Source organism: Melopsittacus undulatus, chromosome 1 (assembly GCF_012275295.1).
Source record: "Melopsittacus undulatus isolate bMelUnd1 chromosome 1, bMelUnd1.mat.Z, whole genome shotgun sequence".
NCBI classification, from domain to species: domain Eukaryota; kingdom Metazoa; phylum Chordata; class Aves; order Psittaciformes; family Psittaculidae; genus Melopsittacus; species Melopsittacus undulatus.
In genome coordinates, this window is record NC_047527.1 from 63,039,529 (window position 1) to 63,066,748 (window position 27,220).

The following is a 27,220-nucleotide window of genomic DNA, read 5'->3' on the forward strand; positions in this document are numbered from 1 at the left end:
CTCTCCTAAAGTCTAGGGTAGCAACTCTGCTGAACTTTTTTATCATTACACTGACAGTTTTAAACTCAACCACTTCATAATCGCTGTGGCCACCTACCATCACATATCCTACAGGTCCTTCTCTAGTCACAAATAGCAAGTTTAGGAGGGCACCTTTCCTAGTTGGCTTACTGAGTATCTGTGACAAGAACTTAGCAACTCCTTTCAAACTGCAAGAATTTTCAAGACCTGCTCATCACAGCAGTGTGCTAATCCCATCTAATGTCTGGGAAGCTAAAATCTCCCATAAGGACAAGGGATACTGATCCAGTAATTTCTCCTAATTCCTATGGGAAATTCATCAGTGCTCATATCCTGGCTGGGCGATAGGTAGTAGACACACACCACAACATCTCTTTATTTTCCATCCTCCTACCCCTCACACAGAGGTTCTCAACCACATCAAGAGTCAAACCTCTTCCTTATGTACAGTGTGACACCTCCATCTCACCTGCCCTGCCTATCCCTCCTGAAGAGTGTGTAGCTCTCCATCTCAGCACTCAATCATGGGATTAATTCCACCAAGTCTCACTGATACCAATTACCTCAGTTCTGGGAACTAATCAGCACTTCCAGTTCATCCTGCTTGCTTCTCATACTGTGTGCATTGATCTATAAGCATTTCGGAAATGTCTGTACAAGGAACAGAAAGTAGAAAAGATTGGCACATACAGGTCACAGAACAAAGTAATGAGAAAAGCATTTGCAGGAAATAATACAGCAACCATTGCTCCAAATGCAGTACTAGATCTCTCTTCATTTTGTGTCTTCCTTTCTTGTGCTTTCTCTAGCTGATGAATGCAGCTTTAGCAATTGTGGAGGTTTTATCATGAGTCCAGAAATACATGATAAAGTGTGAAATATGGTCCAGAAATATCTGGTGTTCAGCTTTTTGTGTTATTTGAAAAAGTCTGGTTTAGGTTTATGGGCTCATGATTGTAAAAAAAAAAAAAAAAAACCACAATCTGAAAACAGAGATTGCTGAATCTCTGACATTAGAAGGTAACTTTTATTATTATTTCAATCTGAAAAGAGAAGAGACTTCAAGTCACTCAGGCTTGCTTTTAGCATTTGGCTCAGTGTTTTTTAATACTTATGATTAGTGATTCTTGGCATTCTTTTCCTTGCCCATTACTGAAATACTAACATGCATGTGGATCAAATTCCTTTTTTTTTTCCCTGAAACTGCAAGAGCTTGAAATGTATTTTAAAGGTATAAACACTGATATTAATTTCTACAGACATAAGCAGAACTTAGGGGCTTTAAAATACACATTAGAAAACAAAATTCAATACAGAATCATGAATCCACAAGTAGGTGTTAAGTCCTCCACACCAAATACATTTAATTCAAATTCTTACATGTCTGCAGCCTGATGTAGATGGTTTTGAACACTTCCAGGGACAGTAATTCATAATCAAGTAGGATTTTTTTAATTTTCTTTTGCTGTCACTCATGCTCTATTTTCAGTTTTGTTTCTCTATTCTACTTCTGCACAGACATCTGGAAAGCATCACTGGCACAAGAAACAGTATCTATTATCAGTATGTAGAATTCTGTTATTTTTTGAATGTAAAAGCATTAACATGTTTTTAGTAACTTTGTGTGATTGACTCAGAACTGGAAGTAATAACTGGATTACTCTGGAATTTTGCAAAGTAGTTTGCTCTCAAGCTGAAGAGAGGAAAACAGGCAACTGCCTTACAAGAAAGTTCAAAACTGAGTAGAATGAAAAATACAAGAAAGTTAGAATCTGGAAATTCTCTCATGTCCAAATAGAAGAAAGCATTGAACTAGTCACAGGTCACAGCAGAACACAGAGTGAAAGACTTATGAGAATCCAGATGACTGAAACCAGACAAACTGTAACATCTTAACTAAACCACCAGCACTCATTTTTCACACGGCTGAAGACCCAACATTCAGGGTACTGAAGGACAGACTGCTGTTCCTTCTGGAAGGGACTGTTGAGAACTAAAACTGCAAGTAACAGCTGAAAGCATAGGAAGAGCTATATAATTTCACAGCTGTGACATTAAAAGTACTTGTGTAGTTGTATGTCTGAGGCAAATACTATTGTATCTTAAAAGGTTAAGTTAGGAGAGCATGTTTTAGCTATAGCTCTCAGGCCAACAGACCACCTGAAACAAGTCGGAGTGAAAAAGTGAGTGCAGCACAGCATTTAGTGTGCTGTCAGTGCCCAATAACAGATACAGTGCTTAAGCTCTGTTTTTTGTTGTCATTGTCTGGCAGCAAGATCATTTGTTTTAATGACCTTCTGCCACCATGCAAAAGCAATCGTTCTTTTGATTGGACGTGTGGTAAAATTAAAGGCTAATTGGTATTCCACTGATGATATACAGTAGGTATCTCATTGTGCTTCTGACAAGCTCTGATGGATGCTGCTTCAAGAACACACAGTTTTTAAGAAAATTAGTTTGATAGGGAAACATTGCAGTGCCACATTTTCGAGTTATCTACTAGTGTTCTATTTCATGAGAGATATTATGGCATCCAAATTTAATACATACCAGGCAGAAGAAACCAGAATGGCAATAATCCTAAATATTACTGTGGCATCTGTTAAATACTGCATGGGTTTGTTGGTTTTTTTTGTATCACAGTTTTGAAACAAGTGCACCTGAAAACAACAATAATTTAACAAGACTGAAGACATCAGAGCACCAGTTTATCAAAACAGGCAAGTGTTGAGGCCAACAACAGGTCTCCCACTCACATCTCTTTTTGCCTACTAGAAATGTTACAAGAAGTCCTGAACATTAGAGCTGGGCTGCTAGACATGTAAAAATCCTGCATATGCTAGCAGTTGCAGAGGTGTAGCTTATCTAGAGTGTTAAAAGTGCTACAGGTGGTTTATCTAGTTATGTAGAGTGCAAAGCATTTTGGACACTATTCTGCTGAACATAAACAAGCTGTTGTGTTGGGTAGGTCCTGGGACATGCCACATGTGCTACTATTTCTTTCCAGACAGCACCAGAGAGGAATACTGCAATAATTTTAATGCATAGACTATACAGTAAACATCTGCATCTGTAATCCAGCCCTTGTGTCAGAACAGGTTTGCTTCAAATACTACATTAATTGCAATCATAAAAGCTTTACTGATCGGAATGTAAGCTCATGTTATTCATTAAAGACAACCTTTCAGAATGCCATAGGAACTCTAGAACCAGACTGTAAATAACTGGCTTTAGATTCTGAGATGCAGAGTATCCATTAGCTTCAGCGATTTCAAAGGCCTCTGGGTTTGAAAACTTTGATTTTAAACTTGAAATTAGAAGGACAACTTCCCAAATGCATGCCTTCCAATTATCTTCTGTATACAACAGAGAGCCTACAATACAGCAAAAACTACTCTGCTCATACACAATTTTTGAATCCAGCTCTTAACTGTTGTAGCTTTGCAAAGTAACATGAACACTAAAAATTTATCCTAACAGTACATTAAGAAGTTATGACTTCCATTATTACAGTCATTTTCAAAATACACAAACTAAAGTGGCATCATTTTTCTATTATGACAAAGCAAAGCAGGGTGCAAAAAAGGAGCAGACTGTGTCAAAGGGAAAGGTGGCATGCTATAAATCCAGTGCTGGGTTCAGCCCAAATAAAAGAGCCTCTAGAGAGTTCACTGCAGTGCAACATCCCTTTTACAGGATGCTGCACCTAGAGCTGGAGGGAATATGTCACTACCACAAACATAATTCCTCACTCACCATGAATTTTCTCATTGCAAGTGTATGTTGCATTGTTGGCTGAGGTAAAGAAGCGAAGACAACGAATGTCAAAAAGCCCAATGCTACCCCAGTAAGATTTGCAGCCCACTTTTGCTAACCGAGACAGAACATTTGAGATTCAGGCTTCTAGTTATGCAACCAAATGAGGAAAAAAGGAACAGACAAATGAGGAAGCCACCACTTCTGTGTTTTTCCAAATATATTTTTTCTTCTAATTAAGCAAAAATGTGTTGAAAAAATTGCTACCCCTGTGTTTTAGACATACAAAAATTGTTCAATGATGCAGACTCCTTTTGCCAATTTTTATAGGTAAATAAAAGCTCTAAGTTCCAGATGATAAACTGTACTCAGACACCTTAACTGTTATATTCCTGTGGCACCAAGGAGCAGAATCTCCATCCTGGGATACTTTGCATTTATGTTGTAGATTCCCCTGTGAAGATATGTAATAACTTCTGCTACTTGAAAGCATGACATGCATGAATAAATGCCCTTATTCTCTTTCAGCATCTTCCAGCCAATGGCATTTACAGTAACATATAAACTTGTTGTATATTGTTGTACTGTGTATACTGTATATACTATGTATATATAGCATTGCTATATAACAAAGCACATTATTCTACAGTTTTGAATAAGCCTCCCTGGAGTGTTTATTTTTTTTCCCTACTCATTTTCTCCATATTCTTTTCTAGTATACTTTGTTGCTGCTGATATCCTTTTCCTATCTGAAAACTCAGTCTTTCTGTGTCTAGATCTAACACCACAATACCCAACAACAATTACTACAGGTCACTGAATTTCATTGCCCAGTGGAGGCCAAGCTGCCACTGCTCTGCATCCAGCCAGTAGCAAGGCTGAGCATGTTTTCTCAATAAGTGGAGATGCACACAATACACACACACTATACACAGATACAGAGACAGAAAACACAGCCCTCATATTATCATCAACAGCACCAGCAGCCACATTGTGTTTTCCTAGCTGATTAGGCTGAAAGCCTGTCCACAAGGGACAGATGCATGGATACAATACACATCCCTCCAGCAGCTGGTCTTAGACATTCCATCTGACGTTGGCTTCAGGACTTAGAAGGTCCTGAGGCCTGTAGCCACACATGGGTTGCTGCCACTCAGGACCCTGTGCATGTGCACACATGTATATTGACACATTTACTATGACTCTCTCTGGTAACTGGCCTTAGTCAATCTAGTACCTGGCCCCCGAATCCCCTGGTCTGACAGTCACTTCATGTGCAAAGGCTGTTTCATAGCTGGTCCCCTGATTCCATGGGTCCTTCTGACAGCTGGCTTGGACCTCCTGGTCCCTCCCACAGACAAGTGTGCTCTGCTCTCTCCAGCATGCAGCCCAGGCTTAATGGATGATCCAGTACTTGGCTCCCAAGCCATTTTATCCTTACTAGCCTGCTAGTCCAGCTTAGTGGTCATTAGCAATTACACACACCAATGTCCACAGCCACACAATATGCATGCACACAATATGAGAGTTGCTGCCACTCCACAGGGACACTTATGATGATGAGTCATTTGTCCAGCTGGTGGCACTCAGACCTCCATGCATTTCAGCCTGTTCAGCTGATTGTATTACAGAACCATGGGCCCCTGTGACCCCTGGTCCTGTCTCTGTGTAGTGGCACTCTGATGTCTGCCTACACAGGACAGGCCCTTGCCCATGAAAAGTTACAAAATGAGTTCACTAATAAGACTGGACAAGCAGCACTGATCACACATAGGGCATGGCCAGAGTAGCATACTGACCAGCAGCCCTGCAACCAGCTCCTTTTGTTACCTCCTTCCCATCTTCTCATATTTGCTTATCAAATCACCTTGATCATCATCATCATCTTTCCCCACTTTGGTCCTTCCCCTAAACATTTTATAAAAGGTCTTGAACAATCCAAAGACTCCCATACATCCTGTAATGACTTCAATGTCCTTCTCAGGGAGACAGGGTGTTTGTCATGACCCAGGGACTCTCTTCCATTAACTTGTCTGGTGAGTTCACTTCACTTGGAAACGAGGCTGATCCTCCCCCTCTGACAGGCCTGGGTCCAGGTCAGGGTGTTTACCCTGACTAGGTCAGTGGAACTTCACAGCCTGTCACTGCTCCTCTGTGCTTATGGCAATGAGCCTCTCATCATCTCATGTACAGCTTACCCAAGTGTACTTTTCTATGTTACTGCTATGTTATCAAGCAAAGCTGAACAATTTACAAATTATTTTCAATACTGAAATTCTAGATAAGACATAAGCATCAAAGAACACAAAATACAATCAAAATTACTGAAAACAAGAGTGCATCAGACCCAACCTGGAAAGTTCTTGGTTTATAAATACTCCAATCACTAGGAGTTTTCCACCAACTTCAATAACTGATGGGGGAGGCTAAAGGTAAAAGATGTTCTACCAGGGAAAAAATAGCATAACTTTAATATTTGACTTGATACTTTACTATTTTAAGAATTTCAGGATTTATTCTAGTAAAAAGGTTTAAACTGAAATGTCCTGACTACAGCCAAGATTTGTAAGAAAACGATACATGTCAAAGCCCAGCCCTGGCAGTTAGTGCTCCCCCAGGCATTTGTGCAGCTAAATACAGCACAAAAGGATCTCATGTTCTTGCTGTGCAGATTCCAAATTACTGTTTCTTTTCTTAAAACCGCTCTATTTCTGAGACAGAAAAGAATTTGTTGACATGAGAATGAGCCGCTAAAGAGAGATAGGATCACAGCAGAAGGTCCTGGAGATGCTTGCATAAGGACTAAAGATATATTTTATATATCATCAAATATGCAATTGTTAAATCATTGTTCAGTATCATACTGGAGCAGACACCTACTGGAAGAAAATCAGAAGGCACTACTTCTTTGGGGATTCCTCTATAATTGTGAAATGCTGGCAACAGAAGGAGTATCGGAGATTTTAAAGCAAAAGGTTGGACAAGGTTACACCTGTTCACAAGTTGTGTGGTAACAGCTTCATAGTTCAATGCAAGTATTTTTATGAACTTCAGGGTTTTCATTTATTTTAGACAACATTAAATACTTGTAGTGACGTAGCTGTTCTCAATAAAAAATTAAAAGGCAAGGAAGTATTAAACCTTCAAAATCTCAAGATTTGGGTAGAATTTTAAAAGGACCACAAGCAGAGTGGTTCTCAGCATCATGCACAGGGCCAGTCGCCTGCCCACTTACTCATCCTCACCTCCATTAAGTGTGTAATATCGGGCTTATACAACACATTTGCAATGAAGCCTTGCAACAGCTAGCAACTGCAAGCAAAGAGACTAGGATTGCATGAACAGCCAGCTCCTTACTGGTCCCAAACTGGTAAGCTTTAAAACACTTGCCCTGATAGACACCCAGCAAAGGAATTAAGAAACCTCCCTCTGGGCAACACTAGTCGTGACAGTGAAGGGTAGGTAGGATTTAGTACTGCCTTCACACTCCAGCAAGCTTGAAAACATTGGCAATTGATCACACAAGAGCCTGTAGACGCAGGAGTCTCGGACAATGCAGAGACAATCAATGTGATCAAGCGATTGCCAAACTTTATTAGATACAGTGCTCTTCTTATACCTTTACTCCCTTATGTAACAGCCTTCGATACTGAGCTCTAATTGGTTAGTCTAGAGGTTACTATTGTTTACAGAGCTAATGTTTACAACTTGTTATAATTGTGATTAAATACCTTACTCTAAAAATACAGTGGGAAACTACAACCTTGGCAGAGATCTTCTCTGCACATTTTCAGTGGAAAATTACAGAGGCCTAACAAGACAACTGACCTTGCCTGCCAAGAATCTTCTTTACAGTAATAAAGCTCAGGGTATCGGGATTGCTCACTACATGGCCTTGGCTCTTTAAGAATTCCCACAAAAGGCCAAATTCCAAAGTCAGCTGGGATGTGTAAGCAGAACTGTAGCAACTGTACCAGCAATCTTAATTGATGTGACAGTAGAAAGCAAAACTCTGGAAGCAGTGGAAGAAGAGGAAACACAACAGAGCCTGTGCCTGGGACATACAGCAATTACAGGGTCATGGCCAGTTAACAGAAGTGGTACAGCAGAGCCAGATTTGAAAAATACAGTATGCCTACTCAGAAGAAAGCAACATGTTCCTAGCAAGTTCTGAGCCCTGCTCTGAGGTGATCTCAGTCCGATTGTCTCTTCATCCAGTTGTGCACAGAGCAGTTTTATTTTGACAGATTATTAATGACAGGTTCAACCACAGAGCACTCACTGCAGTACCCTGGTAGATGTAATCTAACACTAGACTCGCCTGCCATTTACCCACACCCCCAGATTACAACCCCTTGGTCCACTTCCAGTCCTTGCCTGCCCACACACATGTACTCTTCCCAAGACTGAGAGTCCTCATACAAAACCTTTCTCAAGACTCTTGAGAAGACTGCTATCACACCCAGCGCCTTCACCTAAACCAATGCAAGCCCAGAATGACTTCTGCTTTCAAGGAGCATTGATTACTCCAACTCTCATCCACAGTTAATTTTAACTCTCTTAGGAGTATTTCACACATCTCAGCGAACCTCTGCGCTCTGATGAACGCTAAATTAGGGTTCCAGTACTTTGTTAAGTAATTACTCTCTCAGGATTCTACCTCCCTCCCTCCCTCCCTCCCACACCACCCCTGACTCTCACCCACCTGGCCTTTTACTGGCTCCTCCTGGGCCCTCCTGAGCTCTCCAGGCAGACCCTTCCCTTCCCCTTTCTTTCCCTTCACCTCTTTCTTCCTTTCCCCCTCCATTCCCTTTTCTCCCCCTTTCCCTTTCCTTCCCCTTTCCCTCCTTAGGGGCCGGGGGACACCTCCGGCCACCGTCGAAGCAGCCCGTGAACCGCCACGCGCTCCCCCGCGCCCACGTGACACCCGTCGCGCTTCCCCATTGGCAGCCGGGGAGGCGCGTGACGGCCGCCGCACCCGGAAAAGGAAAGGAAGGGGGTGGCGGCGGCGTTCGGTCGCGCGCGTGGCAGGGCACTGTTGGGGAAGGGGGCTGATGGATCGCGGCCGCTGAGGTAACCTCCATCTTCTTCTCTTCCTCCTCCCCCCGGGGTGGCGGCGGAGGCAGCCCGGTGCGCCTCCTGGCTGGGCAGGGGGCGGCAGCCGCCTGGCGCCGGGCCGCACCACGCCACGCCGTTGGAATTGCCGCCGGGTGAGGCGGGGCCATGCCCAGCGCCGCATCGTTCCTGGGCTGCGCTCGTCCTGCCCCACCGTGCACTGGAAGCCGTGGGTAGCAGCCCGGGCCGTGGTCTCTCCTCCCGCGGTGAGGCGGGCCGGGCGCGGTCACGGCGTCAGGGGAGCGGGGGGAGGTGGGAACGGTGCTGGTGCTTTTACCCCTGTCGGCGCGATTTGTAGCGGGGACCGAGGGTACTGGCGCGGCCTGCGGGTCCCGGCGGCAGTGCTGGGATTCTGAGCGTAGTTACAGGCTTTATGGAAACCGAGAAGTTGTCTGCATTACGTTGTTTTTGTGCTTTCCTAGAAAAAGGTGGAGGCAGCCTTTAGACGTGGTCCGTACGCAGCCTGAATTCTGGTTAATCCATAGTCTTGCTAGGAGTAATCCAGGTTGGACAGGGCTTTGAGCAACCTGGTCTAGTGGAAGGCGTCCCTGCCTGTGGCAGGGGGGTTGGAGCAAGATGATCTTTAAGGTCCCTTCCAACCCGAACCATTCTGTGATTATGGAATAAAACACACAAGTGTTGACTCTTGTATTTGGTCTGCAGCCGTGGTCTGGCTGCCTTCTGAAAGTAGCTGTAGGATCGACAGCAATGTTAAAACACGCAGACAACATAAACATTTTTTTTTTCTGGAGTGCTGAGATGCCAAAAACTGAAATTCAGAGGTGGAAGGTTGGGAATTCTGATTTTTTAGGCGTGAGCATACAATTTGTACAACTTATTTCTTGCTAAGAGAGAAATTATAAGGCTTGTTTTTACCACAAGAAAAGCCTAACCTAGAACTCAGCTGGCACACCCTTGAGGGTGTTCTCTCCTTGTTTAGCTTGTGTTAAGAGGACTGGCTCAGGCCAAACTAAACAAAGGCAAGTTCACGCCTGGGGGTATTTACGGCCAGTGACTTCTTGTGGTATGCAGCTTCATCTCCTGTTGCCTGAGGCCACGGCACCAGTGAGAAGGTGATGAATGTGTAAGATATTTAAATAGTTGTTTGCTTACTGCATTGATACTTTGAGTAAGGTTTGTTTTGGGTAGTTATAAGTTTCTTTTGTTTAAGCAAGCTGTGAACATCTGTTACAGGGGAAGATGGGATCGGTTTTATGGAAACTGTTAAAATTTTCTCTTTTTTATATTTTTGTTTCTTTTTTTTGGTAGAAAGAAACTGTAATGGAGAGTACAGTGTCAGTCACTTTCCTTCTATCATTTTCCATACTACTGTGTGAAATTTATCATCATGGAGTGGAGATGGTTACTGTTGTGCATACGATGGAGAGAACTTTTCCAGAAAAGGCAGCTGGTGTTAATATTGATTTGGCAGGATTAATACAGAAGTTTCACCTTCAAGAACTCTTTCATCGTTATGGAGAAAACAACTCGCTGTCAATTGATGGATTTAAAAAACTGCTCCAGAACATAGGTATAGATAAAATGAAAAGAATTAAAATAGAGCATGAGCATGAGCATGACCATGATCATGAGCATGAGCATGATCATGACCATCACCATCATAATCGTGTGCCGTTGAGTAAAATCTCTGAGAAGACTGTTTGTCCAAACCATGAATCGGATGCTAACAAAGACCACAGGAACAGTCATTCAAAGGAACCTCATAAAATACAAAATGCAGAACATCAGCAAAACTTTGTACGCAGCAAGAACGTGGTTAGTGAAAGAACCGCACCCTTCATCACTGCTGCCACGGGTGGCCACTCCGAGTTACAGAATGTGCAACCTGGAGAAGTGAAGCCTGCCACTCGTCTAAGTCTGTCCAGTCCTAATACCGTTAATGTCACTCGTGGCAGCAATGCAAGCTCACCTGTGAACAGCAAAGCAAATGAATCTCATGCTTCTCCGAAGGAATCTGAAAAAGGGAGCTACCTGTATTCTAAACTGAAAAACCAAAACACACAAGAGGTGAGGCTGATTGTCCTGTGTTCTTGAGAATCCAGATCCACTGGGAATGTTATTATGGCTTATTATGGTGCTTACTGTTTAACTGGGTGAGTGTTCTGTGGTATAACAGAACTTGTAGCCAAAAGCACAGAAGCAACTTCCCTTGAAACTTTTGAATGAATGCTGTGGTATGTTCGTGAGCTCGGAGGAAAATACATATGCAACCTAGCTTTTAATTTTTCCGAAAAATATGTACATACATTAAATATAAATGTACATTTTTATATATTTATGTAATTTTTAATACTACTAAATGTGAAAACACTTCAAATTTAAAACTTGCTGTTCTGCCTTAGAGCCAGAATCTGTCATCTTTTCCTAATGATGTGATGAAAGTGAAAAAAAAATCTAGCTAAAATACTGTTATTCTTATCAAAGCTACTTCATAAGTGCTAGATAATCCTATGGCAGATAGTGTAGAGCTGCAGGGAAGTAATAGGCACCTTCTTCCTTTGACTCCACCCTCCTCATCTTCTTTAAGACTATGTAGAGACCAACTGTGAAAGAGATGGCTGTAAAATGTTAACTATTACTTTAAAATATTAAAAATCTTATTGCTGATAAGGTCTGTAGTGCTTTAAGCAGTTTTATTACACTATCAGATCCTTCTCCATTAAATGCTTTCAAAAGCAAGTGTCTCTCTGGGATCTTAATGTATGCAGCCATGACAGGTAATTCATTGGGTGTTTTGTAGTTTATTGTAGGCACTGTATTCACAAAGTTACTGCATTCTGCACAGTCAGAGCAGCAGTACTCCTGTTATTTAAATGCAGCAAGACTGTAGGTTGTACATTGGGAAACTTCACTGGAAGAAGCACATGCAGGACACATTATGTACAAAACTTTGTGGTCATCCCTTCTATGAAAAGGCATATAACCTTCTTATTGCTTCTTTATATGGCCTCTAAAACTTAGTGGAAAGTGTTAGACTTTTTTTGTTTGCACAGTGAAGCATCTGACCCCCTTGTTTTGAGGAAGAGTGATAATTATGCCCCATATACCAGGACTCCCAAACTAGCTTTCTGAGCGGGGTGGAGGTACAGTTCTTCCTAAATCGCTGTGTTACCAGCGTTTAATGTCTGTTGATACAGGTGTTTTCATCTGGTGCATTTCAATTAAAATAGGATGTACAGGCCTCTTCAGATATATCAGGGTATTTTGGTTCTGATTAATATTTAACACATGTCTTTCCACAGTGCTCCAGTGCATCAAAATTGATGCAGTCCCATGGAATAGGCACTCAAGTACTGTTGACTGCTACAGAATTTAGTTACCTCTGTCCAGCTCTTATTAATCAGATCGATGGCAAGTACTGCATAGTCCATGCAACTAGTGAAAAAGCTGAAACTCCTCCAAAAAGTTACTCTCTGCAAATAGGTAGGTTGTGGTTTTTTTTTGTTTTTTATTTTTAATGTGGAATAAAAGCTTACTGAAAACCCATTAATGTTGTCTATAAATTTGAGAAACATGTTTCAGAATTGAAAGAAGTTTGTCATTTGTCCTTTAGCACTTGACCATGTGTAGAGAGAAATCTTTGTGGTGTACAGTTTGTTAGTGTCTGATTAATTGAATGGTCAGGAGTATTTGATAGCAGGAATGTCAAGCAAGCAATCTCATACAGCTGTTATTTATTCTTGTTACTTTTTTCTTTTAAACCAGCTTGGATCGGTGGCTTTATATCCATCTCTATCATCAGTTTTCTTTCCTTGCTTGGTGTTATATTGGTACCACTGATGAATCGAGTGTTTTTCAAATTTCTCCTAAGTTTTCTTGTGGCATTGGCTGTGGGGACTTTGAGCGGAGATGCTTTCTTACACCTCCTTCCTCATGTAAGTATTAATTACTGTTTTGTTCATTATATCTAAGCAGAGAATTTGACATCTGTCTGTACTCTTTAGTGATACTTTTATTCCTTGTTAATTAATGCCGATTTGGTGAGTCACTTCTCAGTTTTGTAAAGTAGATTATTTGATGGAAAGGTTTCCCATTTGGAGCTGTATTATTCATTTTGCGGTCCCTATAGTGTAAGAACTTCACACATTATTCCTCTATTTGCTGTTCTTAGTCATATATGGTGCTAAATCACCTTTGTTCCTTGCATGCAAAGATTTTGCATATGTTTAGTCACTTACTGTAATGCCTATTTTATTTTTCCAGTTTAATGAACTTTATAGATACCAGATATGTACTCACTGTACATTTTAATGTGGAATAGATAATCTGTTGTTTTGTTATCACCCACTTATCTTGATTGCTTATTCACTGCACTTTTTCGGCTAGAATAAAACATTGCTGAAATACGAAGAAAACATTACTTGATGGATTTTGAAGTTACATGTGGACAATGAAATTGCAATGTGATTGCAAAATTTCCACCTTTCTTTGGAGCTCTTACCTGAAAGCTGGAGCTTTTTGTCTGAGGTGGATAAAAAGGACTGCAGGTAGTTTGAGACCTGCCTGTAATTCATTAGGTTCTTCTTTCCTTTTGCTGTGTGAGGCTGTGTAAATATAAACATGAGTGGGGGAGGTGCCCCCAAATGTTTTTTTATTGTGAACTCATCAGTAGCCAGTAATGAGGGGAAGAATGTCAGAATCCCTTTAAAGAAAGAAACTACTGCCAAGTTCTTCATACAGAAACCGCAAGCTGTCTTAGATGGGAAAGTAATTGGTGTGCTTGCTGTGACTAAGTACTCAAGATGCAGTTTCTTTGATGGTGTCAGGAGTTTTTGTGGGGCCATTTGTACATCTTGTACTGAGCAGAATGCATGTAGCTTCTGTGAGAGAGTGAATACCAGGTCTACTCTCAATCCCTGCAGTGTTTTTCTGTATCAGCAGACTTATTTGTAGTCATATGAGTTTGTATCTAGAGCCTTTGCCCCATGAAAATTGACAAGTCTGGATTTGACTTGGGGAAAAGAATGTGAAGAATATCTTGTGTTTCTTATGTTATCAGATCTTTTGAATATCATGACTTACCCATTTGGTTCTCCCCTTAGTCTCATGGCAACCATCACCATCACCATGAAAAAACTCTGCTTGATCCAAACAAAAGCTCTATGTTCAAGCATCTTGCTCCTCAAAGTGTAGAGGAGAGTGCCAACCTGGATTCTACATGGAAGGGACTTACAGCACTTGGAGGCTTATATTTCATGTTTCTAGTGGAGCATTTGATCACTTTAATAAAGCAGTTTAAAGACAAGAAGAAAAAGGTACAGAAACTATTACTTGAAGCTGTAGTTCATTGCATTATTTCTGAATACACTTATATGAATACCATATATCTCTGATTTAATAGTGATTGCTGACTTGATTAGTGTTGTAATTTCATTTATATTATATTAGTGACACACATACTTTATGTAATAACTTTTTGTGTGGTCCTGTTATGGAAGAGCTCTTGAGCTATTTCCTTAACCAGGCATATAGTATAGGCTTGACACCAGAGTGAATTGTTTGAGCAAGCATCCATTTGCATCCTTTGTTTTAACGGTGATTTTGGAAGTTACGGTTCATTATTGACTTCTGACATCTCAAGGCAATTGCACAACTACTTGAATTGTTTTTATTATTTTTATTCTCATACTGGATGAAGTAAAATGGACTCATACAGTTATTGTACTGTTGTTGAGGGAGGCATTTGCACAAAAGGGGTAAGGGTTGGCAGTAAGTGCATACCTAAATGAGCATCCAAGTACACTGTAGAAAGTTACTTCATTAGATAGTGTGCCTTCTGGAAATAGTCTGTCCAGCCTCTTGTTTCTTTCCCTTCTTTCCCCCTCCTCACCCCCGAAAAAAAAACCAAAACCAAAAAACCAACAGAAACCAATCAACCAAACCCCCTCCCAACACACCACCCACACCCCCCCCCCCCCCCCCAAAAAAAAAATCAAACAAACAATGTAGCTTTTAAATTACTATGCTGGTTTCTGTTTTTTATGTGGAAGGTAAATTATAACTGAATTTTGGCAGATCATAAGTGCTAGTAACTTATAATTATTGGTAACTGAGGTCTTTAGAGTGTAGCCAGGAATAAACAATGATGTAAAAGCTGACTCAATATAAAATGATACAGTAAAAGTTGGTGATATATTAGATTTTGCTTGGAGAAAGTTAGTAAAGTCCTAGCTACTTAGCTTAAAAATATCTATTTTCTATGCTACCACAGTGACTGATAATATCTGGATTCATTAAATCGGTCACTAAGGTAACAGTCTCAGAACAGATGCCATGTAAGCTCTTGGACTTCAGTCATGGGAAGTTGTGTTGGTGTGGTTTGTACTGAAGCTAAGCTAACTGCAAGTGAGAGGATTGTTTTTCCTGTCTAGTTATATATAGTTACCAGAAGAGGTCATGACAAGTTCCAAGCAAAGCAAATATTTTCAGAGTCCTCTCAGCCACTGGCAATAGCCTTTCTGTTAGCCTAACTGTGCCCTTCTAGATACTGAGTCACTGATCATAAATTGTGATACAGACATCAGTGAGCAATGATTAGAGATTTTAGTTGGTTTTCCTTCAGTGCATTAGAAGAAACCATGCTGATGTTACAATGGCAGTGAGTAAGTAGAATTAACTCTTACTCAGTATTTGATGTGTTCTGCTTTTCAGATGAATCACTCTGCTTTATTCCTTTTTCAAAAATGTACAATATTTGTGTGCTTTGTGTTGTTTTTTTTTTTTTTCCCTCCTATGGAGCTTGAGGAACCTTTTTCATCTTACTGTATTTAGCTGAGTTTCTGATGTTCCTCTTCTGTACTCTTTATATGGCTTCTATGTTGTCCTCTTTCTGTGCAGGCTGCATAAATGTTGTGAATATAATGTTGCTCATGTATATCCTGAAAAATAAGTAAAATATTCATAACTACAGTATTTTCTTTTGGAATAAGAAAAAAAATGAAGATGATGGAGAAAATAAGAAGTTTTCAGCAAACGAAGAGAAGTTAGACACAGATGATCGTAAGTCTCAGTAATATTGCACAGTTGTTGTTTCGTGGCAATGCTGTTTAAAAAAATGCCTCATCCATGGCAGCTCTTAGAGTTGCTTCTTACCATGGGTTGAGTCACTACCTACTTAAGTTCTTTTTAATACAAGACCTGTCTCTGCATTGCTATGTAAAAGATTAGTTCTATTTGCTTGCTTCCCTTTAGAAAGGATTGATAGGTTGGACAGAGTGAATTCATAGTTTTGAAACCTTAAGCCCTTTAGTTTTGGACTTAATAGCAGAAGCTGAAGTAATTTCTGAAGTAGTTCTGGCTATGCCTGTTGCAAATACAGCTGTACCTGCTGGTACAGACTGTTAAATGTTATATATGTGTTCTATTATTTAGACTTCTGTATATCTTAAGTCTGGGTTTTGTTAGTTCAAGTATTTTATGACTTGAATAGTCTAATATCTTAAAGGTTACTTGAAGTATTTGGAACTGCAAATGATCATTTTCTCCAAAATCATAGTGTGAGCCAAAACACATTTCACTATGTACTTGTTAGCTCTTGTGGCTTAAAATTATTCTGAAACACTGAACATATCTTTATAACTAAAGAAAGAGTTGTCAATAGTGCAGGGCAGGGAAAAAAAGTATTCATTTGATCACAGGGAAAGAATTCAGCAACTTTTAGGAGTTAGTTAAAATAACTATCCTTAGTGTGTCACTAATGTTTATGTGAGGATGTTTCCTGGTTTGTGGAGATAGCTTTATTTTGGGGTGTTTATTTTTAGGTGTTCGAACTTAAGCTCCTGTATTGTGTCAATTACAGGAGTTTCCAAAATGATCTATAACATAATCTTCTTCAGCTTTCTTATTCTTCAGCCCTAAGATGAACAAATGGCATATGCTTTCCAGACAGCAGTTTGTCATTCTGACACAGTTAAACTAACAGCCTTCACACTGTGAAACTGAGACATAGAGCCGTATGCTGTTGTGTTTAAATTGCACAGGGTTTGAGAGTGAAAGCTTTTTTTTTATTTTTTAAGCTTTTTAGGAGGCATTTGTGGCCTCCTAAATGTAGGGACTGCTTCAGTAGTAGGGATAAAAACTAAGTTTTTCTTAATTTGAACTATTGGGAATTATCTCAGAAATTTAATGAAAAAAAAGCTGTGGAAACCCTTGAGGGGGGATGAGGAGGGAGAAGCTTCTGGTGTAAGAAGCTGGTGTATCACAAAATACTTTGGATTGGAAGGGACCTGAAAGCTCATCTATTTCCAACTAGTGGAAGGGACACCTTCCACTAGACCATGTTGCATGAAGCCCCATCCAAGCTGGCCTTGAATATTTCCATGTCTCAGCTTTGAGACTTACTATTTTTTTCTTTACTACATTACTTTGTCAACTTACTGTATCTTTGCTTCCTAGGTGATTTAAAAAATGCATAATGTTTTACTCTGGGTTTTTGTAACAGGGCCTGAGGGCTACTTAGGGACAGACTCTCAAGATCCATCAACATTCATTTCTCAGCAGCCAACTGTACAAGAAGAAGAAGAAGTGATGATAGCTCATTCTCATCAAGAGGAGGCTGAAAATGAATATGTGTCCAGGGGCTGTAGAAACAAATGTCATTCTCACTTGCATGATACTCTGGGACAGACAGATCATCTTAGTCATCATCACCATGACTACCATCACATTCTACATCACCATCATCACCAGAACCATCATCCCCACAGTCACAGTCAGCGCTACTCACGTGAAGAACTGAAGGATGCAGGAATAGCAACTCTGGCATGGATGGTGATTATGGGAGATGGACTACATAATTTTAGTGATGGCCTAGCAATCGGTAAGTGTGAGCTTGGATGCTGCAGCATTTTCATATGCAAAGACATCAAAGTCTTCTTGTGGTTACTTATTTCTTTATTAGGAATGTAACTAATTAACGGTGGATCTTTGAACCCTGAGCTAATACCTCATAGCAGCTGTGAATGAATAAGTAAAATCTCCAGTTTAACAACCTGTAAGTGGCAGATGAAACAAGTTATGTGCTTACAGCTGTGTTTCTTTAGGAAGACTGTAAACTGTGCTGTATTTCCTACTTTTAGCAAAGTTAAAGTGACTGTTTTTCAAAACTAAAGCTAGGCTTATAAAAAGTATTTAGGACTTAGAGCTGACTTTATTTTAGTGTCTGTAAGTGCTCAGCAATTTTTTTTTTGTATGACAAGCTTGTCTTTTTAGTTATATATAAAGTAACTGGTTTTTCCACTTCAGTCAGGCCACTAGTATCATTGGCTTCCTTTCTTTCTTTCTCTTCCATCTTCACTTGTTACATAGCAAAGTCAGGTTCCGTACTCTGCACATGTGGCTTTCCCTATGATGGGCACTGGTTACACACAGAATCATAAATGGTTAGGGTTGGAAAGGACCTTAAGATCATCTAGTTCCAACCCCCCCCATGACATAGGCAGGGACACCTCCCATTTAGACCATGTTGCTCAAGGTCATCTTCAGCCTGACCTTGAACACTGCCAGGTATGGAGCATTTACCACTTCTTTGGGCAGCCTGTTCCAGTTCCTCACCACCCTCATAGTAAAGAACTTCCTTATATCTAACCTGAACTTCTCCTGTTTAAGTTTTGACCCATCTCCCCTTGTTCTACTGCTGCAGTCCCTCATGAAAAGTCTCTCTCTGGCATCCTTGTTAGGCCCCTTCAGACACTGGAAGGCTGCTATGAGGTCTCTATGCAGCCTCCTCTTCTCTAGGCTGAACAGACCCAGTTTTCTCAGCCTGTCTTTTGTACAGGAGGTGCTCAAGCCTACTTATCCTCTATACTTGCTCCAGCAGCTCCTTGCCATTCTGTGTTGAGGGCACCAGAACTGTACACAGTATTCCAAGTTGAGTCTCACAAGAGCTGAGTAGAGGGGCAGGATAACTTTTGACCTGCTAGTCGACTCCTTTTGATGCAGCCCAGGGTATGGTTGGCTTTCTGGGCTGTGCATCACATTTAAGTTTCCCCAGAGCACAGGTGAGCAGGGAGGTGGGGACCTGGTTTCAACCTACTTTAGATTAGGCTATATGTATGTGTGATTTTTGTGCTGTGATAGGTAGGTGTATGTTAATTTTTACTGTAAAATTAATTTGGTCCAAGGCATAGTGTTCTCTAAAGTGCATTTATGCTTTTGCATAGGAGTCCAGTCACATCCATATTTTCAGATCCTACTATCTACTGAAGAGCAGCATTGCAGTTCTTGTGCTTGTACTAACCTTCAAAGAAGGTCTGTGCTGCTTTTTGTATTCTAAGAATGTGAGAGTAGGCCATTAATTAGTAGGACAGAAATTAGCTATTACCTGTCAGAAATTGAATCATGGAGGAGATACCAATAAAGTCATTATACGTTGCCTTTATGTAGATTTTTTGATTAAGAGGGTCTATATCAATTAGAGTGTAGCATAAGTAGATTGCTTCAGATGCTCACTGTGCTATTCTGTCTTAAAACAGGCTCAGTCTCTTGGAAAAGTATTTAAAAAATTTAACTGTCTTTTAAAAAGTTATGCTCAAAATCTTGTTCTTGAAGTTGAGGTGTTTGTTTTTTTTTTTTCTTGTAATTTAGACTAGTATAAACTAATATGAATTCTTTTTTTTAATATGAATGAGTATGAACTAAATTATTTTAAATCTAAACAGACATTTTTTATTGTTTCTATTTTTTCCACTTGCATATTGTAGTTCAGTCTTTTTTGACAGTGTTTCAATGGAAATATTTCTTTATCGCAAAAATAACATTGAATATTATGTTTTGGGCTTCTGGGTGGGAAGTCAGGTTTGAAAATTCCCTTATTTTTTTTAAGAGAGCTAGACTACAGGTATTCTACATTGAAAATGCTAAAGTAAGTTACAGAAAATGAAGTCAAGTCAGTAATCTTCAGTTATTATGCTAGTCTTTCATAACTTTGACTTTAGTATATAAGACTTACCTTTACCAGTATTGGATTCGTTTCTAGGTTGTATCGTGTACTGAGGTCAGTTCATCAGTATCAGTTTTTCTATAACTTTTATGGTAGAAACAAGTTCATTCTTGTTTAAGGAGAAACCCCAATAACAATTTTCTCTCACAGCAGTATTTGCAGTTGTTCAGACTCAGGCAATCCAAAGTAAAATGTGAAAAGAGACTTTCTGATTTTAATCTCATTTCTGATGAAAGTTGCAGCATGAAATGTAAATTTCTTGGCTGATCAGTAGTGAAAATGTGGTGGGAGGAGAAGGATTTGCATACAAATGACACACAGTCAATTACCTCCTACCATTAGGTAGATATGGGAAGGAGCTATGACTTTATAGTTATGAAGTGAAAAGTATGAGGAGGGGTAACAAAGGCTTATTGAACAAGTGTGAACTACAGCTTTTAGATGTCCTGCTGTGTAGCTTGTTCAGGCTAATGGAAATGGGTTTCTTTCAGTTCTGGATATGTTCACAACATCAAAAAGATCTGAAAATTCCAATACTACTTGTATAGTATTTTACCTATACTTAAATTAAGATGTGAATGCTCCTGTGAAGGTAACTTTAGTCAGAGTAATTCTTCAGTTCACTAATTTCATGTGTTATCCATAACTTCCCTCAGTTTTATTTTTTTTCCTCGAATATCTTGTGCTAATCATGTAGAAATAAGATTTAAAAGTGCTTATTTCTCTATTAAAGCATGGAAAGGTTGCATCTGACTAACTTGTCAGAAACTGTCTTCTGTGATTCAGACTTTGCTGTGTAGCTTCAATAAGTAACTAAACTGCAGAACACTACCCGTACATACGTATTTTTTTTCTTCAGCTTTTTTTGGAGAGAACTGATGTCTTAAGTGTATTTTAAGACCCTATTAAATCACTTTCTCAAGAGGGTATAATACCAAATATATATTTCAACTTGTCAGTGTTTCAAGATCTCTTTTTAGCAGTGGAAAAAATTATTTCTGTTGTTTAGATTATCTGCTACAAGTGGGGACAGAGGCTTCTCGCTGTTGCCAGGCTTCACTCTTTTTGAAATTTTACAGTTACAGGTGATCATGTTTCCTTTTTGAGTGCTGCTTTGGTCCTGCTTCCTTCTTTAGTCTGAGATTCTTGGCTCTGTAGAACCCATTCTAAACACTCTCTCAATACCCTGTTCATTATCCGTCATTCAGAGATGCCTGTATCTCCTTCACTGCTGCTGTTATTACTGCATGGAGGAGCACCAGTCATTTCTTCCAGATGAAACCTGGATAGCAGTGTAAACCTCCAGGATTTACATCTGATTAAAGACTGCTGGACTACTTGTGGGTGGTGAGCTCAGCAAATTGAGGGGATTGTCTCCTCTGGTCTTGCTGCCATTGTAGCTCTTCCTCTGTGAGCAGTATTAGTGGGTCCCATGTGTGCCAACTATGTATGACATGGTGTTGAGCCTCTTTGCTTATTGGTAGCACCCTGTTTGCTGGCAGGCTTCTGGTAGTGGATGAAGAGGAAGCTGGACACAGTTCTGCTGCACCCATTGGAGAGGCCCTCCATGCAGCTGGTGACGTCCTGTGCTGTGTATGTGAGGTGTGGCTCAGCTCTTCACCACTACTGTGTACTGCTTCCTCCTGAAAAAAAATAGCAAGCAACAGAAGTGGAGAAAACAAGAAAAATTACTTGGACTAGTTTAAGGGTTTTCTGTGTGGGCTGTTTTCATCCATTTAAAGTAAGATAGTTCACTTATGTGCAAGCTGTCTAGAATCACAATGTTTCACTCTTGATTTCATGTTACTATGTAGCCTCTCTTGCTGTTGGCTTCCCTTTTTCTGGTGCCTGACTCTTAGAGGCAGTTGAGCTGCTGCCTTCTCTTTGTTTCCTTATAAAAAAAGTCTTTTCTGACAGTATTTCCAATTACTGCCTTTTTTTTTTTTTTGAGAGGGTTCTGATATTAAAGGGTGTTGGGCTTAGGTCAGAAATAAGATAATGAAGTTTGCTTTACTTCAAGTGGATGATTCTGAAGGAGGATTTTGAAACTTATGAATCCTAAACAACAACTGTTCAGCTGAAGTTTAAATGCTTCCATAAGTATATGTAAAATTTGAGTGAAATTAATGTCCTAATCTGATACAAGCAAATGCAGCAATGCTTTAGCACTTGATATCTAAATATGCAGTAATGTTCTTATTGTTTTCTCCCCCCTTGTCTCTTTATAGGAGCAGCCTTTACTGAAGGGTTATCTAGTGGTTTAAGCACTTCTGTGGCTGTGTTTTGCCATGAATTACCTCATGAGCTAGGTAAGACCCCAGTATTTCCATATGCTGCAGGTATAGATACTCACGGGTGTACTTTGGAGAATTTTAAGTGACTATTCTATAACACAGTAAAATTTGATCAGAAAAGTTTGTGTCAGATTGTCTACTCAAGGGTACTTTTCAGAAATAAAACAGTCTTTAAGTTAATGGAATTAATCTTCCTTTAAAAAAAAAAATCTGAGTTCAGCTACTCTGTCTGAATTTTGTCCCCCAGTGATTACGGATTTTATGAATTGGAAAAAAAAAAAGGCAGATAGCAGTATAAAAGTAGCTTAGTAATCTTGTAAGAGAACTCATGAATACTCCAGGAGTTACCTGTGGATGAAAACTTTGTTTTGTCCCTGTTGTAGGAGATTTTGCTGTACTTCTAAAAGCCGGTATGACTGTCAAGCAAGCTGTGCTTTATAATGCTCTGTCAGCTATGCTGGCCTACCTTGGGATGGCAACTGGGATTCTCATTGGTCATTATGCAGACAATGTTTCCATGTGGATATTTGCACTTACGGCTGGCTTGTTCATGTATGTGGCTCTTGTGGATATGGTAAGTGGCTAGACCTACTTGAACTGTATATAACACAGTTTAAGAATTAATGCTAATTACATTTTGAGCTCATATTCTTCCATCTCTTTTCCCCTCAGTTAACTTTTGATGCACTTGAAGATGCTGATTAGTACGCAGCATAAGTGCTCAGTTATATGTTCAGGTGGAAGATGGCTTTTATTTAGTTTACTGTAGGTATAGGGATTTTCTCCCTCAGTTGTTAAACAGAAGTAGTTAACAGCAGGAGTAGAAAAATTGCTTCTCAAAGTGGCTAGTATAGCAGGTAGTCAGTAAAAAAGCAAATTGCACACTATCTATACCACTAAATATGCTTCAACTTTTGCATTAAACTATTACTGTTTATTGGCATAAAGACAGAATTGTATTAAAAACTATACATCAGAAGTATGTTTGTACAGAAATACAAAGTACTTGGTTGGATATTCATCAAAGCTTAACTTCTGTCTTAAGAATAGAATTCTTTGTGTGGCTTGAATAAATCAGTTGGTAAATAATCATATCCTGAGTAAATGGCTGGCTTAGGACATCAGCATAATTACCATGAAAACAATAATTGAAACATTACAGATTCTCTGTCTCTAAATATGGAAGTAGCCTCTGATAATATTGTTCATGTTGAGTGACACTTAATTCAAGGAGTAATAGTAATGTAGTCAACAGGAAAGACTAGAGGAGTGAGGCTCTGCTACCTCATGCCTCACAGCTGAAGAACTGGGTTTGAAGTAACTGTTTATTTTGAAAGCATTTAACACTTTCTTGTTTGTTTAGGTACCTGAAATGCTCCACAATGATGCCAGTGATCATGGATGTAGCCGCTGGGGATACTTCCTGTTACAGAATGCTGGGATTCTGTTGGGTTTTGGGATAATGCTGCTTATCTCCGTATTTGAACATAAGATTGTTTTCAGCATAAACTTGTAATCCTGTTTGCCAGGAAGAGAGCGTGGTGTTAAATTATATGTGGTAGGGTTTTTTTCCTATTAAATTCCCTAGTGGAGAGGTACAGTTGATCTAGACTAGATATTTTTATTGGTGTGCTGTTGTTATCCCTTCTCCCCTGATAGAAACAAACACTGTAAGGTTGGGTTTTTGTTTGTTTGTTTGGGATTTGGGGTTTTTTATTTTTTTTAATTTAGGATTTAGCGTTGCATATGGTACTGTGGAAAGCTGTACTTAGTAAAACATGCTGAAGGTACCAAAGCTATTAAAGGAGTATTGGTTGCAGGGTTAAGGTTTGTGTTATGGTTTGGCCTTTAGTAAATTTATTTACTGTATGTAATTATATTTAACTTTTTTACTTCAGGGTTTTGTTGGTTTAAAGTACTAAAATGACAGTTTTTATTTTAACACAATCAAAATCAGTGGACCCAAAACACAGTGAGCAGCATAAAACAAGAGAAAGATGTAATGTGTAGTGTGTTTATATTGGTAGAAACTTATCTCTTCTGCATCCACCTAGTTTACACGGAGTGGCAGATAAGTCAACTCCAACCTTTTTGCGGTGGTTCTTCTCTCAGTAGCTTGTGGGTTCTTTCTGTCTTTGCTGGTTTCTACTCTGAAGAAAATGTTTACTTTTTCCATCCCTTCTGATCAGCTATTAGACCATAAAAGCATAGCTCTGGCTCCAATATACGTGAATTCCATCAAAAAGACGAAGTAGTGCTGTATCCCACTTAATGCTGCCTGAAATGGCAAAGTATATTAAAGTCTGATATCAAGGGGAGGAGTGCTACAGGCTGAGACAGTCATTTACTACAACTTCGTTATCTAAAGCATTAATTTACTTTGGGAAGTATCTTGAGCAGAGTAGGAGAGCTGATGATTTCAGTGTGATTGCACACAAACCTGTGCTTGCAAAACAGTTATGGTCTTTGCAACAACTAAAGCTGAGAAATCCAAAATAGCAAAATTGCTTTGGGAGCATAGGTAGGGAAGCAGCATGTTAATTGTAAATGTATACATAAGTATGTAGTTCAAGCTTAATGTTTTAATTACCCTGAAAGTAAGTAAAGGAAGGAGAAGGATTAAAAAGGCAATGGCAAAATAAATAAATTCTACCTTTGCAGAGAGTATTGCCATGGTACAGTAGCCCTCTGCTATGTTTCTGTAGCATCTCCTTGATCACCCATCCGGTGCTCTTTTTACCCTTATAGCAATAGTATTCTAATGCTTCTGAGCATAATTTAGTAGTAGCTGTAAGTATAATAAAAATGGAGATAGAACTATATATCTACCCATTGCTTCTCTACTATGCTCTTAAACTGTTTGCTTGAACGCTGAAGAGAAAGTAACTTGTATTTTTTTTTTTTAGTCTAAATTCTTATGATACTTACGCCCTTACCTCTGCTACGTTAACTTTTTGACTGTTGTAGCTAAACTCTGCCTAAAACATACCTGTAGATCTTCATCTTTCCTTTGCTACCTCTAGTGCTTGAATACCATAATCTTTGGCTCATCAAAAGCTGTTTTGTTTTTATGTACACATCACTGCTTTCTTCAGAAAAACAAGTAATTTCAAACCAGCCACAGTGATCACCATGCTGACACATATATACACAAAGCATGTCAAAAATGGAATTTTTCATACCTTGACTACTGCATTTTTCTATACTAATCTCCCATCCTGGCAGTCCCACCTCATTCCAGATCTCTTAAAATGTGGCTGGTTTCTTCTTGGAGGTCTGTTTGTGATGTCTCTTCATTGCAGATGAACATGTTGCGCTTTGGAGTGGTCTGCTTTGTTGCTGACCTGTCTAAATGCGTCTCGCCTTTGCTGGTGTCATGGTGCTGGTCTCCCTTGGAACTCATGTGCCTCAGTTCATGCTCCAGTGCTGCTCCTCATGAGCAAGATATGTTCCTGGGGAAAAAATAATCAGACTTTCCCCCCCCTCTTTCTTTCCAAACCTCTCATCACAGCTCTGTTCTGCTGAGATGTAGTGTCTGAGGTGCAACCTCACTGCATCCTAGTGGGTTTTGTAGGGTTTGGGCACTGTGTTTACCAGTGATCTGGTAAACAACCATAAATTCAGAATGCTTTAGCCTATGGGTCATTTGCCTTCTGTCCCACACCTTCAGCTCTTTCAGATGTCAGGTATGCTCTGTCTCCTTGGTCATGGGTACTTTTTAGTACATCAGACTTCTGTTTGTGTGCTGGATATGACACAGGAAGCAGGCATGTAACCCTAGAGTTGCACAAGAGATTTTAAGATAGATGATTAAATGATGGAGATAAATCTACTAATTTCAATCAGTGTTTCACTGGCTTCCTGGACAGCTTTTGATGTAATCAGCTGACATGGAAATACCTGCATATCAAAACACATTGCTAATGTAACAACATGACAAATAAATTGCCTTTAGAGCTTGTCAGGAGAAATGGCTTAATAAGCTGGACACAAGCATATCCCACCCATTCAGTGATCTTCGGTCTTTGATGGAGAGTCCTGGGATGGACAGCTGTCCAGACTAAAACCTCCTGTAGGTTTATGCCAGTGAGATGACAGAAGTTTAGTTGTTTTGTGGTTTGTTTTTTTTCTTTGTCAGCCTTATAAAGTAGAACCTGCATCTGTTGCAATGTACTTGCATTGAAAATACTCCTTGTTTGGCAAACTGGTTGAGCAAAGCCTCTAGGCAGCTCTTTTATGCATCTATTTTTCTGCAGCACTGTGTCGTGTGCCTCACTGTTTTGTGTATCTGCCTGTTAATAATGGTACAGACCTTAATTTTATATGTTGTTACAGCTGCCTTATCTACTCCCTGTGCTAGATGCTGGGAAATCGAATAGGCAGATAGGGCTGGAATCAAAATTGGATCGCTTTGGGGTTTTTTTTTTTGTTTGGGTTGGGGTTTTTTCTGTTTGTTTGGTGTTCTTTTTTTCTAACATGTTTCCTAAGTGGTTTTGGCATGTGTTTGTACAGAAACTGTGTCTGTAGTTAATTACCTGCAGTGAGAGCCAAACCAGAGGTGTCAAAGTTCTCACCTGCCTGGGCTGTGGTGTTGAGGCTTCTTTAGCCCTTTGTGGCCAAGGTGCTGGGAGTGATGCTGATTTTGTTGTGGGAAGACAGCTCAGTTTTGTTTGTATGAAATACAGTTAAGCTTAAGATGGAATCCACAGAGGCTCTCCTCCTGCCTGAATTGAGTGACAAGAAACATTACAGTTTTCTGTGGAAAAATTGGGTGATCTTTTGCCACAAGCAGGAAGCAAAAAGATGTTTTCATGAAACGTGTTTTTATTTAAAATACCTTTTTGGTACATATATGAGCACTGTAGTTATGACTGTATTGCTGTGTACTAGAGAAAATAAACCACTGAACCAAAGGCTGGGTTTTGAGTGTTTTCCTCTCGGGTTTAGTTTATAAAACCATAGAATCAAGTAGGTTGGAAAAGACATTTAAGGTCATCAAATCCAGCCATTAGCCTAGGACTGCCACGGCTACCCCTACACCGTATCACTGTACCCCTCCTCTAGTTTGGAACAC

General features: G+C 39.8%; 2 protein-coding genes across 3 annotated transcripts in view; one reads left to right on the forward strand and one right to left on the reverse strand.

Annotated features, from left to right (window-relative positions):
* The window catches only part of TMEFF1 (transmembrane protein with EGF like and two follistatin like domains 1), a 169,430-nt gene extending 160,428 nt beyond the window's left edge, over positions 1–9,002 (reverse strand). The window contains 1 exon segment of the mRNA XM_034060273.1: positions 8,644–9,002. Coding sequence (XP_033916164.1) covers positions 8,644–9,002 — 359 coding nt within the window.
* On the forward strand, positions 8,788–27,059 carry SLC39A6 (solute carrier family 39 member 6). Of its 2 annotated transcripts, none has more exons than XM_034064682.1 (10): positions 8,788–8,850; positions 10,162–10,920; positions 12,156–12,336; positions 12,619–12,788; positions 13,956–14,168; positions 15,843–15,912; positions 17,354–17,731; positions 22,081–22,161; positions 22,530–22,720; positions 23,510–27,059. In XM_034064682.1, exons 2-10 carry the CDS (start codon positions 10,174–10,176, stop codon positions 23,660–23,662), a joined length of 2,184 nt encoding a protein of 727 aa, XP_033920573.1. In that variant the 5' UTR covers positions 8,788–8,850; positions 10,162–10,173; the 3' UTR covers positions 23,663–27,059. The 2 variants fall into 2 exon arrangements, with proteins under 2 accessions (XP_033920573.1, XP_005153473.2); XM_005153416.3 differs by lacking the exon at positions 8,788–8,850 and adding an exon at positions 9,055–9,098.
* The last annotated feature ends 161 nt before the right edge of the window (positions 27,060–27,220 follow it).